This window comes from Hyperolius riggenbachi, chromosome 2, assembly GCF_040937935.1.
Source record: "Hyperolius riggenbachi isolate aHypRig1 chromosome 2, aHypRig1.pri, whole genome shotgun sequence".
Taxonomy (NCBI): Eukaryota; Metazoa; Chordata; class Amphibia; order Anura; family Hyperoliidae; genus Hyperolius; species Hyperolius riggenbachi.
Genome location: NC_090647.1, coordinates 402527392 through 402546230, shown reverse-complemented (window position 1 = coordinate 402546230; position 18839 = coordinate 402527392). Strand labels below are relative to the sequence as shown.

Genomic DNA, 18839 nt, shown 5'->3' with positions numbered 1-18839 from the left:
ATGGATTTAAGATTGTTTGATCTTCTAACCACCAATTCTCCAATAGCTCGCCCGCCCCGGGGTAAGGCATCGGAGATCACAAACCATTGGAGAGTGGTCCGAGATACCATGAGAGAGGTATTTTATCTCCTCCACCAACGGCAAAATGTCCCTGGTGCCCAGACATATCTATCCGTGACAGATTTAAATTGATCAGAGTAGCCATTAAAATCTAAACTCTCTGGGAAGCGCCATCTCCAAATATCAGTTAAATCCAGTTTTGACATGCACTCATTTAGCGCAGGGTAAGGCTGTGAGCTTTTAGACAGCTTATCTTTCTGTGGATCAATGACCGCGTTAAAATTGCTGGCTATCACAATAGGGTTATCCAAATTGTCACGGATTTTATTGGTCAGGGCATCTAGGACTGAGGCAGAAAGGGGAGGGGGAATATACAGGGATACTACAGTGAACTTCCTCCCTTCAATGGTGACCGTAACTATTATAAATCTACCTGCCGTATCCACCTGAACACTGCATACTGAACCAGAAAAACTTTTACTAATTAGAACTGCCGTGCCCCTTGAGAAGGAGGAGAAATGAGACATGGTAACCGGCAATCCAGGGTTTCTTCAAAGATAATACTTCAATAAGTGTAAAGCTAATGAAGCTAAGCGACAGTTGATTCTTGCTCCAGGTCGCGACACATATGAATCGTGGGCTTTGGCCAGGAGGTCATATGAGCTGGGTGTAATGAGACGGGCAAAACGCAGGGAAGTAATATTCAAACAACAACCCTTTGAATTTGGTAATAAATGTAGTAAATTACTCGCGTATATGTTGAAATCGAATGATTCAGTGAATGCTATCCCAAGATTCCTCTTAAACTCTGGTACCTTTTGCACTACCTCGGCTGATATAGCTAATGAATTCTTGGAATTTTATTCAGACCTGTATACTAGTAAAATTGACGTTTGCTCAGCGTCTATTTCTTCGTTCCTAGTTAAAATAAATCTTCCATGCCTAGATGAAAAGGCTAGGGTGGCGTTGGATTTGCCCATTTCAGAATCCGAAATTTCAATGGCCATAGAATCCTTTAAAAAAGGTAAAACAACCTACAAATCGAGGAAGTTGAGACGCCATTCTCACAAGGAGCATCTAGGCCGCGGAGACTATGGTCGACGGCAGGGCGTACTCGTACGAGTCTGCAGCCTTTGCAGCCCTCTACTTCGGACGCCTAGGGAAAGATGAGTATACTCTTACCTGCTCCCTAACTGAGCCTCTACTATTCTGCTTATGTTTTGACTCGGTTCGCTCAAAACTTTTTATGTGAACTTATGGCCATAACCTAGACAAGGTCTATTGGGACCCTAATCCACGTGGTATTTGCATGTCTCAAATGGCCCCACGAACTGATGTACTGGGTCATTCAGCATACCCACTAACATTATTGTGTGAGTTTCGAAATCCAGCCACCCTGGATCTGCAGAACCCTGACAGCCGAAAGTTGGACGATGTCCCTTTAAGGAATTGACGCTCACTATGCAATTTCACTACATCCCAAACTGTACCCCTGAGGCAGCTACAATATTGTTATGCCCGAGGACCGGGGATCTTCAGGTCTCCGCACTTATTGCCTAGGAGGAATGTCCGTCTCAGCGCTCCATCCTGGGCCGATCAGAAGCCGTGCAGGCTGGCGTGCTGATACGATATCTTGAATTACCTTTCATATAGTTAAGATATATATGGCATACTCTGCACGATTATGCAACTTGATCTGAGTCAGGCCTTAATATCTTTTATTGTTTAACATTCTGTGTCAGGAACCGGCCCGCGGCACGCCTGCGTATACGGTTCCCGACTGCGGGTTTGACCTGATCAAGCGGGGAACAGCCTTATTTAAGCTACAAACAAGGCTGGGACCCCTCAAACACTTCCCACTGCCACCACTAGCGTTGCTAGAAACGTCCCCTCAGCTGTCGAGGGCTCAACACGCAAACTGCGTTTTCGTATTTGGGTCAGCTTTGCGCTTAGGCCGAATACGAGAACGCCACGCACCCACACACACAGTACAGTTGTACAGTAACACAGCACAATCAGACACTGACTTGTAATGCAAGTTACACTGTCGTGCAGCAAAACCACTAACAGTCGTTCCGAACGATACTGTTAGCTACTCGCACTGGCGTTTCGTACGTTGGGCCAGCTGCGCGCTTTAGGCCAACGTATGGCAAACGCCCCCACACACACAATGCAATTACAATTTCATATGGTAGTGTTGCTCAAACAAACAACTAGGCACGGACTTATACACAGCTACACTGCAGTCTCCTCTAGGCTATGAGTGTTAGTTTAGTACGGCAGAAGTCAAGCTTATTAAATAATAATTTAATATTCCAGAAAAACATAGAACAATGCAGAACTTAATATATACAAAAGATTACAAAAAACAAAGTAAAAATAGTTACAAGATAAAAGTTACAAAGATACACAAACGGATATTTGCGTAAAAATAAAAATGGGGATTAAAAACGTTACCAACTTGAAGGTCTCAACGTTGTCGGCAGGAGCATGCCGCTTGTTCGACCAGAAGTCGAGATCATCTCTAGCTATGCGCTATCTCCAAGAGAAGATTCTTATTAGGTATCTGCCTCTGCTTTTTATACTCTGAGCTACGCCTGGAGGCTGCAACTTCCTTGGGGGGGGGGGAGGAACTAGGTTTTAATTAAATCTCAGACATATTCCATTTCCAGGTAAAAGTCTATACATCAAAGATTGTGAAGTGAGGCTTTTCACCTCCACCAATAATTTAATTTCCTCACAGTGAAATAGTTTTTCTTCACCAAAAGTTGACATGTGTTAGACTTTTCCTGACTAGGCTTGCTTTGTGTATTGAGACAATGGGCCGTCTCCTGAGTTCAAAAGCCAGGCAGATAATCCCATTAGCAGAAACTCAAAGCACCTCATATGGTCAAGACAATACCCACTTCCTTGCCCCAAGCAATCAATGGCCACAGCTCCCTTCTAGCAGACCTACATGGAACACAGGCAGAAAAATGAAAGAATATGTTCCTGTTATCCTTACATCATAAGCACCCCAATATATTCCTGACACTCTGTGGCGGATATTTTGCTTATGCGTAGATCTCCCATGGTGGACTATACTGGACGCTCGCTCTGGGCGACCGCGGGTCGGAGTTTGGCTCCGGGCTCCGCCATGCTGAAAGTTCCCCCCTCCGTTTTAGGTTGGGGCATACAGCATGGCGGCCCCCGAGAGTCCCCGCTTTCCCTGGGCGGGTGCCCAAGGTCTGCTATCCCCAGCATTATCAAAGCGGACTCTTGGGCTAAAGGTGGGGGAGAACTCAGATGAACATACCTAGTGCAATTGTAAGATAGCCCCGGCAACCACGGTCTAGCAAACTTTGGGTCCTGACGTGCTGGATGTCCCCCCTATGTCGGGGGCGCCCGACATGCGGATACCCAATACTTGATACATCTCTGCAGTTCTCTGCCCCGGATAGTACCTGGAGATATGTTAATTGTCTGACCCCAACACTCTTAGATTTACTGAGGGTTCGCTGTGTAGGGGATGCATTGTTTATTACATAACCATATCTCGATAAGTGGCGTAGGTGGCTGGTCTAGCTCTCCGTTACCTCTTGGGGTCTGCGGCTCGCCCCTCTCCCGCGAGCTGGATTTCTCGTCTCGGGGCGGGAGGGGCGCCCTGGTGGGTCCCCAACCCAGAGCTGCGGTCTAGACATATGAAGGTTTAAATGGTTATTAGAGATGATGTCTTCTTCTTCTTCTCAGACAGTATGTCTAGTCACTAATATATTATGGGCACGCCCAGCTTGCTCAGTGTTATTATGTTGCCTCCCTATCTGTGGAAATGCCTGGACATATTCTGGGTAATTTTCTGCTCCCTGTTTGCACTAAAGTGCATTATGTTATAGTTTTGTTTCTGTTACTTGAGAGCTATTGTCAAACATATCTCCTCACCCCCCTTCCTAATCGGCATCACAAAGGTACTAGAGTGGACACCTCAATCCCTCTCATTGCATTAGCCCCCCTATACCTGGACAATGGTTAAGCTCCTTTCATGCAATGTCAGAGGCTTCAATGCCCCTGCCAAACGCAGCAAGGCACTAATAAATATACTCCAACATCGCCCTGATATTATATGCCTCCAAGAAACGCACTTCTCACAAAACTCAACACCCCGTTATTTTCATAAGCATTACACCACTTTTTATATAGCTAGGGCAGAATCCAAACGTAAAGGGGTCATAACGTTACTAAAAAATAATTTCCCATTTCAGGTTAATGACACATACTCTGATCCAACTGGCCGATTTCATATAATCCAAGGAATAATACACTCCAAACACATACCTCCCAACTATTTGAGATGAGAAAGAGGGACACTTAAGCCACACCCCTAATCACGCCCCTGTCACACCCCTAGTCACGCATACGATAAAGATTTCATAAGAAAAATATGTTGTTTTATAATTCAAACCACACTGGTCTTTTCTATCCTGGTTCATTTTTCTTTATTTTAACATTTTAAAATTAAGCAATATATCAGTTTGAAGGATGGGAATAAAGTTTAGAGTCAAGCAAACACATTTTTTTGTAGAGAAATATATATATTTACATAGAAAGAGGGACAAAGTCCTGAAAGAGGGACAAATGAGGTGGAAAGAGGGACAGAGGGACAGGGCTCCCAAAGAGGGACTGTCCCTCCGAAAGAGGGACAATTGGGAGCTATGCCAAACATACCATACTAGTTAATGGTTACGCCCCGCCAGATCAGGCCCTTACTACTTTCCTGGACATCTGTAATTATCTTCTGACAATCCCAAGTGTTCCCATTATCTGGGCGGGAGATTTTAATCTCACACTCAACGATACTCTTGACAAGTCATATCCATCGCCAGATAGATTATCCAAACGAGATAGAAGTAAACTCCAGAAACTACTCTCAGATTTTGCTCTTACGGACTCTTGGAGAGAACTATATGGCCCTAAAAGAAGCTACACCTTTTATTCTGCCCCACATAACACATACACAAAAATAGACCATATCCTTTTCTCAACTGCCCTTATACCAGCTCTACTATATACAAGACACATCCCTGTTAGCTGGACCGATCACGACATGGTGCTTTCATCATTTGATTGGACCAACCTTCACCCTCCTAGACCCTCATGGAGACTTAACGATACACTGTTAAACAATCCTTCCACAAAGCTTCAAATAGCTGATATGCTACAACAATACTTTGAAAATAATCACAGTGAAGACACTTCCCCTCTAACTAATTGGCTAGCACACAAGGCTGTTCTTAGGGGCAAGATCATACAACTTAAGGCTAAACAAAAGAAAGAAAGATCTAAGAGGCTTTCTGATTTAACATATAGGCTCCATCGACTCACCATCCTGAATCACCAAAACCCCACACGATTTATTGCTAAGCAAATCCAAGATATAAATCTCCAAATCAACTTTATACTAGCCCAGCAGGTTGAGAAAGCAATTGTGTGGACGGGGGCAAAATATTACAAAAAGGCCAATAAACCCGATACATGGCTTGCCCGTAGACTGAGAGCTAAAGAAAAATCTAACTCCGCATTCAGAATACGTCTGGCCTCTGGGGATGTCACTAGTCATCCTGACAAAGTACACCAAGCATTCCTTAACTATTATTCCGAGTTATATAAATCTACCAATAATTCATCAACCCCCACTCTAAATGAATTCCTGAGCCCTCTTAAGCTTCTAAAACTTAATGAGGCCTCCGTCAAAACTCTTAACACAATTATAACTGAAGAAGAAGTTGCCAACTATATTAAAAAAAACTGAAGATAGAAAAGGCTCCAGGACCCGACGGGTTTACAACTCTCTACTATAAAAAATTCCACCATACTCTTGCTCCACATATAACTAAATGCTTTAACTACATTCTTAAGAACCACTGCCCCCCTCACGAGTTCATGGAATCCCATATCACACTTATACCCAAACCTGCTAGGGATCACACTAATGTCAAGAATTTTCGTCCTATCTCCCTATTAAATTTTGATTATAAGCTCCTCACAGCTATTTTGGTAGCCAGACTCAACAAATTTCTGCCTTCCCTAATCTCTAACGATCAAGTGGGCTTCATCCCCCACCGGCAAGCCTCCGACAATATCAGACGAAACGTGCTATTAATAAATCATGCTAACACCAAAACCCCTCTAACCATACTCACAATAGACATAGAGAAAGCATTTGATACACTAGAATGGCCCTTTATGTTCAAAATTATTAAAAATGCAGGTATTACAGGCCCTTTCCTCAATATTATTAAAAATCTCTACTCTCACCCCACAGCTTCCCTTAAAATCCCAGGATCCACTCCCACATCCTTCCCTATTTTGCGAGGGACCCGACAGGGATGCCCCCTGTCCCCTGCCTTCTTTGCACTCTCTATAGAACCCCTAGCAGAGCATATTCGACATCACCCCAACATTCATGGCTTCCACATAGGGAAGACTGAATCCAAATTGACACTCTTTGCAGATGACGTTCTCCTTACACTAACAAGCCCTACAGAATCAATCCCTCATACACTTGCAGCTTTGACACAGTTTGGCGACCTCTCAGGCCTTAAAGTTAATATTAACAAAACTGAAGTCATGTTCTGTCAAACCTCTGTAACTTGTGGGAAGGAACTAGCCACCACATATAATTTCCAATATAGGGAAAATTATGTACAATATTTAGGTATCAAGCTTACCATTAATTATCACACACTCTACAAGTGGAACTATGTCCCTCTTATTGCCAAATTAAAACAGGACCTGATAGAATGGGACGTCCCCTCTATCTCCTGGTCAGGACGCATCGCGGCTATCAAAATGACCCTTCTCCCTCGAATTATGTACTACTTTAGAGTTCTACCAATTGCAATCAAAACCCCTGACATACAATTGCTCCAAAAACAGATATTCCAATATGTGTGGAACCACAAAAAACCCCGTATCAAGAAAAGTCTGATGATGAGGCACAAAAGCGACGGCGGACTTTCAGTCCCTAACCTCATGAAATATTTCACAGCCTCCCAACTAGCCCAAATCCCTTTAATCTATGCAAACTTCTATGCTCCCTCTTGGACAGAGATTGAAAATAATATCCTGGCCCCCTACTCACTGGAAGGCATGCTTTGGTCACGCAAACCTATCCCGCAACAGGTAATCTCGGGCTCCCCGATTACTTCACACACACTGCAAGTCTGGAGAAGATTTAAATTTAAATTGCAATCCACCACCTCTCCTCTTACATGTTTTACAGGTAATCCCGACTTTCCAGCAGGTCTGGAAGCTGGAGTTTTCCATTGGTGGACAGACAGAAACATATATCTCTTAAAACACATCCTAGTGCATAATAAAATCCCTACTATGGAGGAGTTACTCTCCACCTTCCGACCCCCTACATCTGAATTTTTCAGGTGCAGGCAACTACATCATTTTGTACGCTCTCTAATTAATCCGCTAATTGGCATCAAGACTTCCACCTTTGAGAACTTCTGCCTGACATACCCCCTAATGAAGGGAATGGTGTCATATTTATACTCAACTATAAATACTCCCATATCGAGTAGCATGGGAATCAGATCTAGGTACCCAGTTTGATGAAGAGGACTGGAGACAGTCTCTTGAGGTCCTATCTAAAGGTAGTATGCAATCTTCCACCATGAAAGTGTCTATAAGATTACTCCACAGAACATATCTGGTACCCTTGAGATTGGCCCGAATATACCCTTCACACTCTTCTCAATGTTTTAGAGGCTGCCTACTCCCTGGATCTATGTACCATACTTGGTGGGAGTGCCCAGTCATGTCTAGTCTTTGGTCTAAAATCGCAAGGTTATTAAGCAAAGTCTTCCAAAACTCCTTTACCAAAGACCCTCAGATATTTCTATTGGGCCATAGACCGAACGAGATGCAACACGCTACGCACAAATTGATTCAGCATATAGTATCCTCTGCTAAATTATATATAGCATCTCAATGGAAAAATCCTCTTCTATGCTACCAAGAAGTACTAGCAAGGATAGAAAAATGATGCATGAGAGAATCAATGCCAGAGTACAAAACATGATGCAAAACTTTGAAAGAGTGTGGAGACCATGGGTGAACTATAGAGGAAATATTTCCATGTTCAATATTCTCAATGACTAGTCGGCTAATAGATCATCAAAGACACATCTATTTACGTAATAATGAGGGTGGTTGAAATTGTACCTTACGCATTTGCCTGCTGCAGCTGAAAGTGGTTATACAAATAATAATGTGCATTTATTTCACCTGGTAGATTGGGATTGTGATGCTTTACTGTACCTTACCCGGATATGCTATGCTTCCTTCCTTGCCGATTCCCCCTTTTTCTTTTTTTTTTCTTTAAATATTTTTACATATCCACCGCCTTTCACTATGTGTTTGTACTATTTTACCTGATGTTCTAAAAGTATATTGTACTGTTAACAATGTTTGTTACATTCTTGATTTTTGGACTTTTCAATAAAGCTCTTTTTGGACACTAAAAAAGGTAAAACACCAGGTCCGGACGGTATTCCAGCGGAATGGTACCTTAAGAGTAAGGCAATTTCTATTCCTAAACTGCCTAAGCTGTTCGCTCACTCTTTAACCACTTGCCGACCGCACGCTTATACCGTGCGTCGGCAAAGTGGCAGCTGAAGGACCAACGACGCAGTACTGCGTCGCCAGCTGCAGGCTAATTAATCAGGAAGCAGCCGCTCGCGCGAGCGGCGGCTTCCTGTCAATTCACGGCGGGGGGCTCCGTGAATAGCCTGCGGGCCGCCGATGGCGGCTCGCAGGCTAAATGTAAACACAAGCGGAAATAATCCGCTTTGTTTACATTTGTACGGCGCTGCTGCGCAGCAGCGCCGTGAGGCAGATCGGCGATCCCCGGCCAATCAGCGGCCGGGGATCGCCTCCATGTGACAGGGGACGTCCTGTCACTGGCTGCACAGGACGGATAGTGTCCTGTGCAGCCTCGATCGCCGGGGGGGCAGCAGGTAGGAGAGGGAGGGGGGAATTTCGCCGCGGAGGGAGGCTTTGAGGTGCCCCCCCCGCATCACCCAGCAGGCAGAAGAGATCAGACCCCCCCAGCACATCATCCCCATAGGGGGGAAAAAAGGGGGGCAATCTGATCTCTCTGCCTGCTACCTGATCTGTGCTGGGGGCTGCAGAGCCCACCCAGCACAGATCAGTAAAAACAGCGCTGGTCCTTAAGGGGGGGTAAAGGGTGGGTCATCAAGTGGTTAAGTGTCGGAATATTTCCTGATTCATTTTATGAGGCCCTCATCATCTTGCTACCCAAACCCAATAAAAACCCTGATCTCTGAGTCATTTAGGCCTATATCTCTGATAAACACGGACGCCAAAATTTTAGCAAAAGTACTGGCCAATCGGATCAATCAATATATCACTCAGTTAATTCATGAAGACCAAACAGGCTTTATCCCTGGTAGGTCTACGAAATCCAAAATTAGATGCCTTTTTTCAAATATACAATTTCCACATTGTAGCATAGGCTCCAGAGTTATATTGTCTCTTGATACACGCAAGGCCTTCGACTCTGTCGAGTGCCCTTATATGAGAGCGGTGCTGGGTAGAATGGGCTTCGGTGAGGTGTTCAGGAAATGGTTTGATATTTTGTATGCCTGTCCCAGTGCTAGAATTAGGGTTAATTCATATATTTCAGAACCTTTTATGATACATAGAGGTACTAGACAGGGATGTCCCTTATCCCCTCAGGCCTCAAGGTGAATTGGTCTAAATCAGCCCTTTTCCCCCTGGATCCAGCTGCAGTAAATGTAATAGATCCTTCTTCTCAATTAATGGTGGTGGATTCGTTTAGATACCTAGGGGTGATTATAACTAGGAAAATAGAGAATTATATTCAATCTAACCTTACGCCTTTAATTGGTTCATTAGAGGATACATTTAAAGTTTGGGGTAGGCTTCCACTTAACCTTGTGGGCAAAACTACAATAATAAAATGGTATGTGCTCCTAAACTGTTATATATTCTCCAAGTATCACCAGTATATATTTCAAGACGTCTTTTCGATAAAATAGACTCAATGGTGACTAGCTTTCTTTGGGGTAGTTCCACACCACGTTTAGCATTATCTACTTTACGTCTCCCGACTGCGAATGGGGCGTGGTATCAGCTCGTGTTATAAATGCAGGCGTTCTGATGCAGGGTTTATTCACTGTGTGTGGGAATGTGAACCGGTCCAGAGATTCTGGTGCCAGGTCACACAGCTACTCGCTCAAGTCCTACAAAGACCAGTAGATCTTTCCTTCAAAGCCTCAATGCTGAGTATCATTGATAATGTCACTTGTTGCGGTAAGCACAAACAACTATTTCTCAGGATAGCTTTTTTTTTACGCAAGGAAATGCTTACTATTTAAATGGAAATCCTGTAGTGCCCCTTCCGTGAATGACTTTAAAAATGTGGTCAATCAAAATTTGCCTCTATACTGCCTTACTTTTCAGACTCGTGGTCATCCTAAGTTTGATAAAGTTTGGGGCTAATGGGTCAATAATACTAGCTCTGTAGTTCCTCACTTTGATATCACTGTCAGTGTTTCGGATTTGCATTTGTAATGTTTATTTATCTAGTTGTTCGTAATGGTTCTGATATATGTAACCAATCTATATTTGTTGCTGGATAGCTTTTTACTCTCTGTGCATAGGCCATAGGGGTTTTTGGGATTGTAGGGGTATGGGGTTGGGGGAGTGGGGTTTTATTGGGTATGTTTGTTTTTTTTCTTGTGCAAAATTTCAATAAAAATTCTCTGTAAAAAAAAAAAAAATTACAAGGAGTGCCATAAAAGTTGTAAAAAGGAAATTAGGTTGGCAAAGATTGAAGCTGAAAATCAAATTGCTATGGATAGCAAATCTAAACCAGAGAACCTTTACAAGTACATCAACTCTAAAAAAAAAAAAAATAAATAAAAAAAAAAAATAAAGGTTGACTGTATTCACAAGGGAAACCTCGCTGTTGCAAATTACAGATGCAAAAGAGTCTCAATCTTTCAATTGTAATATTAAATGCTTAACGCAGGAAGAAGTGAAGGCAAGACTAGATAAATTAAAAATAGACAAGGCACTTGGCCCAGATGACATACATCCTCGGGTCCTAAAGCCTCATCTACACGCGTAGATGAGGCTGCGATCCGGCAGCTCGATTAGCCACCGGATCGCCTCTTCCGCGTCCCCGCGCGTGCCCTCCGCGTCCCCGCTCGCCGCGCGTGCGCCGCATTCGATTCCCCGCTCGTCCCCGTCGACGCCGCTTATCTTCCACTCGATTCCCTGCCATTGTCCCCTTATAAATATCCTAGTGGGTAAATGGGAGGAGGGGGGGTAGTTGGGAGGGTATTCAGGATAAAACTGTTAAGCTGAAGGCAGATAGGGCCAACGGTGGCTCGGGATAGTGTACCAGGGGATAGGCCCAGGGATGGTCGTAGTCAGCCAACTTCGCTACTCTAGAACTACGCGTAGTTTTACGCAATTACGCTTTGCCAAACTACGGCTTCGAAATCAAATATTCGCTTCATATGCATTTCGTAGACTACGCGTTAAAATACGCAATTACGCGTAGTGCGAAGCATAGTGTATGTGGATGCTTATGCCCGTATGCAGAAAATGTTACACATTAATTCCTCTTTAAATGGTTATTGTCTGGATCTCTTGCGTACATTCCCCTTTTCCAATGCGTACATTTGTAAGCATACAATCACACACGGAAAATTAGACGTGAATAACGCATTTGTAGTTCACTACGCATTACACATGTTAACTATGCATAGTGGGCGTAAGCTACTCGTAGCTGTACTTCGCTACGCTTAAATTCATAAGCGTAGTTTTGAAACTTCACCTACGACCTACGATGCGTAGATGCAAACTACGATGCGTAAATTCGCACTGGCGTAGTTTCTGATCATCCCTGGATAGGCCTATAGACAGAAAGGAAAGATATTTGTATAAAAATTCAGAATTTTAGACTTACCAGTAAAGTCACAATAAGCACCTCTGTACTGGTCTGAAGCAAAGCAGCTTCTTATATACCTATATGGGTGGTGGATTGACCAATCCTGTGGTGTGCGGGGGGCGGGGTAGTGGGAGGGTGTATATGTGAGGGGCGTGTCAGTTGTCCAATGGGGATATGGGAAAGTGTTGGGCGTGACTGTTGTACCTTTGTCTATATGGGTGGAGGGGTGGGTATTTTTAAGGGGCGTGTCACTTGTCCAGTGGGGATGTGGTAAAATGTTATGTAAGGAGTGGTGGGTGGTGTGCTGGTCGTGACTGTTACATAATGGAGACTGATGGCTAGAGTTATGTAAGGAGGGGTGTATAAGACGTGTCATCGCTGAAGTAACCTATGGGCAGTGTGCCTATGGTGGTGGCTGGATAGTGTACTGGTCAAGGGCACCGACTCTGACATGGGAGACCAGGGTTCGAATCCTGGATGGGATAGCTAGCATATGAAATATATTTAAATAAATAAATAAAACATGAGAAACCTGAAACGTGGTATATGCCAATATAAATAAGTTAAATTACATTAAAATATATGCTGATTGTAGGAGAAGAGGGGGATGCCGTGGGCGCATGTGTGTAAGCTCTAGTGCGGCCCTACGCACTAGAGTTTGTAGTGTTGCATAGAAATCTAAGAATCATATGTTTTGTATATACATAAATGAAAACAATAAATTATAAACAAATGGAAATATTACAAACATAAAAACAATAATAACAATTAAGAGAAAATAAATACTGTAGAACATGTAGATATATATAGAGTATATTCATATTGAATGCATGTTACTGCCACCTAGTGACTACTTTTTATAATGCTTGGAAAAACAATTATGTTGTCCTTATTTAGTGTTTTCAAGGGTTTGTGTGTTATTTGGAAAAATTATACAAATATTCAAAAAATTACATACAATGTATAGTAGTATATATATGGGACCTAAAAAGCATAGATATTTTTGTCACTTCCTCCGCGTCAAAGGCGGAAAGACAGCCGCAAACAACCAATCTAGAACGCATGAACATACGCGTCATTGCATCTGCGAGTAACACGGAAAAACAGCCGCAAACAACCAACAGAACCAAACTGGAACGCATAAACATACTCGTCACTTCCTGCACCCAAAAGGGGTGTTAAGAGTAGAAAACTTTCCACACCAATGAGATCATAGAAGGCTGAAAAAGAATGGAGAAGAGGAGAATCAATCATTAAACCACTGATTTTACAGTAAATTACACAATAAATGTCTAAATAAATGTTTAAGGACAATATTCGAGATTCATGCTATGGGGACCCAATGTGTTCAGGTACCTTATCCGAAACGCTTCTCTCTTTAGAAGATAAGCGCGTCGATCACTTCCTCGTCTAGATCTTTCCACAACCTCCAAAACTAGCGTATATATATTTCTATCATTGGTTGTTTGCGGCTGTTTTTCCGTGTTACACGTGGAGGAAGTGACGCGTTTGTTTATACGTTCCACTTTAGTTCTGTTGGTTGTTTTCAGCTGTTTTTTCCGTTTTACACGCGGAGGTAGTGATGCGTATGTTTATGCGTTCTAGTTTGGTTGTTTGCGGCTGTCTTTCCGCCTTTGACACGGAGGAAGTGACGCGTATATCTATGCGTTCCAGTTTGGTTCTGTTGTGCGGCTATTCTTCCGCATCGGATGCGGAGGAAGTGACGCTTATGCACTCCAGGATGGTTCTGAGGCATGAAGTGTGTTTATGGTTGTCGCATTATATTTTACATCAATTCCTTTACCTGGTTTTACTACTATTTAAACCCAGCTCATTTGCTGAGTAGTCACCTCCCGGTCTGGATGTCCTGCTCCTGTGCGGCGTCTCTCCTGATGCTTTATGTGGTAATATATCAATAGTTTTTGTTTGTTAATGGTAGTTCTATTGAATTTCTGGTACCCTTCAGACTTGGACTGTATTGTCGTTAATCACTTTATACTTTTCGATTTTTTATGATTAAATCTTGGCTACTACTGTAAGCTGATTGCATTAGCTATCCCTCATAATTGATTTTTGATTTGGTTCCTGCATTGATCGTTGTAGGTGGTCTATCCTGGCTTAGTGATTGTCCAGATGAGATACTACTGTGTATTTAAATTGTGGAGGTACAATTCTTTTGTCCGTCTTTATTTTTAATTTATTTTTCACTATTTGTCATCTTCTCCTAATATCTTCCTTGGCACGCTGGTTTGCGTGGGGTGCTACTCTATTCAAACTACACACTTCTTGGGTGTCTTTTTCTCTTAAAGAGAAACTCCAACCAAGAATTGAACTTTATCCCAATCAGTAGCTGATACCCCCTTTTACATGAGAAATAGAATGATTTTCAAAAACAGACCATCAGGGGGCGCTGTGTGACTGATTTTGTGCTGAAGCCCCTCCCACAAGAGGCTCTGAATACCGCGGTACTCCTGGCAAACTGCCACAATGTAACAATGTTCACAGACAGGAAATGGCTGTTTAAAGCTGTCTGTAACAGCCAGGGCAGCTAGAAACAGCAACATAACTTGCCCACAGTATTAATGTCACCATGTAATACATGTCAGAATGTGAATCTGGGAGAGGAAAGATTTTACAATGAGCAAACACTGACTAAATCATTTATACATAATTATTGTAAAAATGAAGCACTTTTTTTTATTAAATTATTTTCACTGGAGTTCCTCTTTAAGCTTTAATGCCTTTTTATCACAATTTGATTGTATTATGCTGTAGTTTTTCTACAGTTTTTAACTGTATTGTATTTTTATACTTTATAGATGTTCACTGTATGTTTAAAGGCCTGAAGAAGGGTCACAGACCCGAAACAAATCGATGTTGTTGCCTTTTTCTACAATGTATACGCACTTTTCTACGTGATTGGAGTCTTTGTATATAAAATTCTGCACTTTTTTGGAATATTAAGGCTGCTTACACACTACGAGGTTACAGGCGCACGTCAGTGCGCCTGTAACGCTCCCCCAACGCACAGCAATGTAACACAAGTGGGCTGTTCACACAGCCCACGTTGCGTTACATGTAACGCTGCACGTTCTGCCGAAAGTGCAGCATGCTACGGCGTTAGAGCGGCTATAGCCGCGTTAGACTGTTTGCACATGCGCAGTGGGGGGGGTGAGAGGAGGCGGGGAGATGCTGCTACAGTAGCCGCACACATGGCTACTTAATATTCACTGCACTGGCGGCCGCTGATTGGCCGGCGGGACCACGTGATGCGGAGTGTCTCGCTCCGCATCACGTGGTCCCGCCGGCCAATCAGCGCCACTCTGGGAGACCTTATACGGATAGAGCCGCCTAACGCGGCTCACTCTACCGTCCTCTCCCGCACCACCATGCGTTGCATTAGGTGCACGTTATGCGACCTTAACGTAGCACCTAACGCAACGTCTTGGTGTGCAAGTAGCCTAAAAGAAAAAGTATTTTTCAAAATATTTGGGTTTCCTGTGTTTTCACTATATCCCTGACTAATTGATTAGTTAGGACACAGGGCCAGACCTGACAGTTTGCGATCTGTGGTTCACAGAGGTTTTCATTGCATTGTAGGAAATAACGGCTTTTTCCAACTGCCAAGCATGCAGCTCCATGTGTGCATATACTTCAGACAGTGGTGGGGAACGAGCAAGCAGGACGCGTATGTGCGCGCATTGCGGGGGGGTGGTTTAGCAGCTGGGACCTAGAACCCGTTTTTTAATGGTCCGGCCTTTTTACTAGTACTGTATAAACAGGTACAGATACTGGTACTGTACTGTATGTGGTACCCAGTATACAAAAACCAACCAATAAAAAGAAATGTATCTTACCAGCCATTGGCTTGTATACAAAGCCTGCTTGGATTGGTTAGCTATCCCTGTCTCCAAGACTATCAGTGCAGTAGCACAAACACATCTCTTTCACCCGTCTGGCCCGCCCTTGTATACTATTACCTCCTTCTCTGCCTCTCAGATCTCCCACATGCGTGCCTACGCTGCTTCACTGCGGTCCTCAGGAGCGAGATCTTAGAGGCAGAGAAGATATGGTAATAGGATACAAGGGCGGGAAAGAGGCGTGTTTTTCTGGGCACAGTGCCGCTCTCTCTTTTTTTCCATACGCCGGGCATCTTGGATGCCTGCAGCTTGCTCTGCCCTTCACTTACACCTTCACAGTGAGGTGCCCCCTCATCTCACTATCGGGACCCCTCTGCATGGATGACGATGGGAAAAGATAAGAAAAACAAATGGAAGATAAGAGAATAGCCTGCAGAATCAAGCGCGGAAAACGATTGGGAGCGGAATCGAGCTGCAATATCGACCTCTGTATTCCCAGCATTAAAGGCACAACACAGAAGCTTCCAGCAAAGCCTAGATCACAATAGGTCTTATCTTAAGGTACAGAAGTTTCCAGCAAGTCCATAGACACTCAGCATGTGGCACCTCCAGCTATCTGGAGCAGCAACAATAGAGGATCTTAATTACATTAGCTGGCATCAAAACAGAATACAAAATAAAAATCATACATTACAAAAAATCCCATTAATCTGTACAACACATAGCATAGAAATATTATAGATTTTGCCACATGTGGTATTGATGGATATTAAAAACTTCACCTCATTTTATTTCAGGAACTGGAAAGCCTTCATGAAGGCATTTTCTACAGGACTCATTATTTTAGAGAATGAAGCTGGAAATGACACAGGACAACAGTCCAAGGAAAGCTTTCTGTTTAATACAGGTAACATCTGAGAATGGGGCCCTATGTATTATCAATCCACTGTATCTGCATGAACATGGAGATAAATGGCTTACGCATACTCCACATAGTCAAGAGTCAGAGGAAGAAAACACTGTATCATGGATGTCTAAAGAAGCCCCTGGAAAAATAAGTTTTCAACCTGCTCTGCAAGGTAACTAAAACATATGTAATGTGCATTTGAATTCATGTGGGTGATGCTCTTGTTGAAGTGGTAGTGCATTTGAGAGTGGATGTGTGCAAAACCTTTGAAGAAAATGTCAAACTGAAGCCAATGGATCTGATTTATAGACCACTATATGCAGATATGCTAAATCCCTCTGCTGCAGTGTGACATGTCACTCAGCTGACAGCCTACCTTTTGAAGCAGATTTTTTTGGTGCTGGCACTCAGCATCCAGCACTTAAAGGAAACATCAGGCTAAAACATGAAAAATCAGCTTTACTCACCTGGGGCTTTCTCCAGCTTCTTGCAGCCGACTGTCCTACACTGATCGCTCCGCTCTCCGCTGCCGTCCCGGGCTCCCCGCACGCTGTTCAGGCTGACCTCGAGGTCATCCTTACTGCGCCTGCGTGAAGCGCCGCTGTCAAACATGGCCACGTTGTTTGCGGCATGCGCAGTATGCCGCAGACAACGTGGCCATGACTGACAGCGGCGCTTCTCGCAGGCTCAGTAAGGACGACCTTTAGAGTTAGTATAAGAAGAGCTAACGAGCTCCCGGGGGGGGGGGGGGGGGGGGGGAGGGGGTGCTACTGCTGCTTCTGACTTCTGGCTGATGACTTCCACTTTCTACTCTTTTTGTAATGTCTTGTCATCTTATCTAACTGTATGCTGTATACAGGCCTAAGTGCAACGTAGTATAGATGTAGCATAAGAGAAAGCCTGATTGCCATTTAAAAGGAATGGATCAAGAGCCTGTAACGCAAAGAGGACTTACTACAGACCAATTGCTTCGCTGAGGTGTAACGAGCATGTAGAGATAAGCATCTGTATATCTGTTTACTGAATAAACTCCTGAAACTTTGACGACGTCTAAGAAGTTCTATCTCCTATGTGGTTGCTGTGATGAGAGTCGAGTTATCGCACTTCCTGTGATATGGTGCCGAACTAAGGTGTAGTGCTATTGCCCATAGCAACCAACAAATTATTACAATTATCTATAGCATGCTTGGGGGGCCCCAATGCTAAACTTGCTCTGGGGCCCACTGATTTTTAGCTTTACCTCTGACTATACCCTTCGCTCCTTGGATTATTGAATGTAGATGCAGGTTAATGTACCTTTTCTAAAGACACAAATAGAGCATGTGTCAATCATTTAAAAAGAGGGAGAAAGCCAAGAAGAAAGTAGCCATTCTAGACCTTTCTCACTAATAATAGCGATACGATAAATGCAGCATAGGTTTTTTAGTCCGTGGAAACGTATGCCCAGCCATGGGGGAGAGGCAGCCGCCATGCTGGAGGGGTATAGCAGGCAGGTCAGTGGGGAGGGGGGACGCCCCCCCTCACCTGGGTCTCCCGTCCCACTACCCCTTCAGCTAGTTTCCGCAACACTTGTTACAATGTATAGCAGGGAGCAGGGAGCTTACCTACTCCTTCCGTTCATGATCCGGTTCTTTTTAATGAATCGATTCGAATGAATCAATTCATTGAAAAGAGCCAAACTTCCCATCACTACACCTCACTGCCTGCAATGCTGCCCTCTATACTTTAGAGGGCGGAATTGCAGGCAGTGGCTCCTAGTGATGGGAAGTTTGGCTCGAATCGATTCATCCAAATTGATTTATTAAAAAGAACCGTATCGTAAACCAAAGGAGTAGGTAAGCTCCCTGCTATACATTGTAACAAGTTTTGCAAAACTAGCTGGAGGGGTAGCGGGGACGGGGGAACCAGGTGAGGGAGGGGGGACGTTCCCCCTCCCTGCTGCCACCCCCTTCCTGCATGCTATCACCCTCCAGCATGGCGGCCCCCTCTCCCATCCTCCCAGGCTGTGACACAGAAACGA

At 43.8% G+C, this 18839-nt stretch overlaps 1 protein-coding gene across 2 annotated transcripts in view; it reads left to right on the top strand.

Annotated features, from left to right (window-relative positions):
• LOC137546854 (ras and Rab interactor 3-like) overlaps positions 1-18839 on the top strand; it is a 272031-nt gene that overhangs the window by 21275 nt on the left and 231917 nt on the right. For both annotated transcript variants that reach the window (XM_068269792.1, XM_068269790.1), the window contains exon 2: positions 16710-16991. In XM_068269792.1, coding sequence (XP_068125893.1) covers positions 16763-16991 — 229 coding nt within the window. In that variant the 5' untranslated portion in view covers positions 16710-16762. The remainder of the gene's footprint in view (positions 1-16709; positions 16992-18839) is intronic.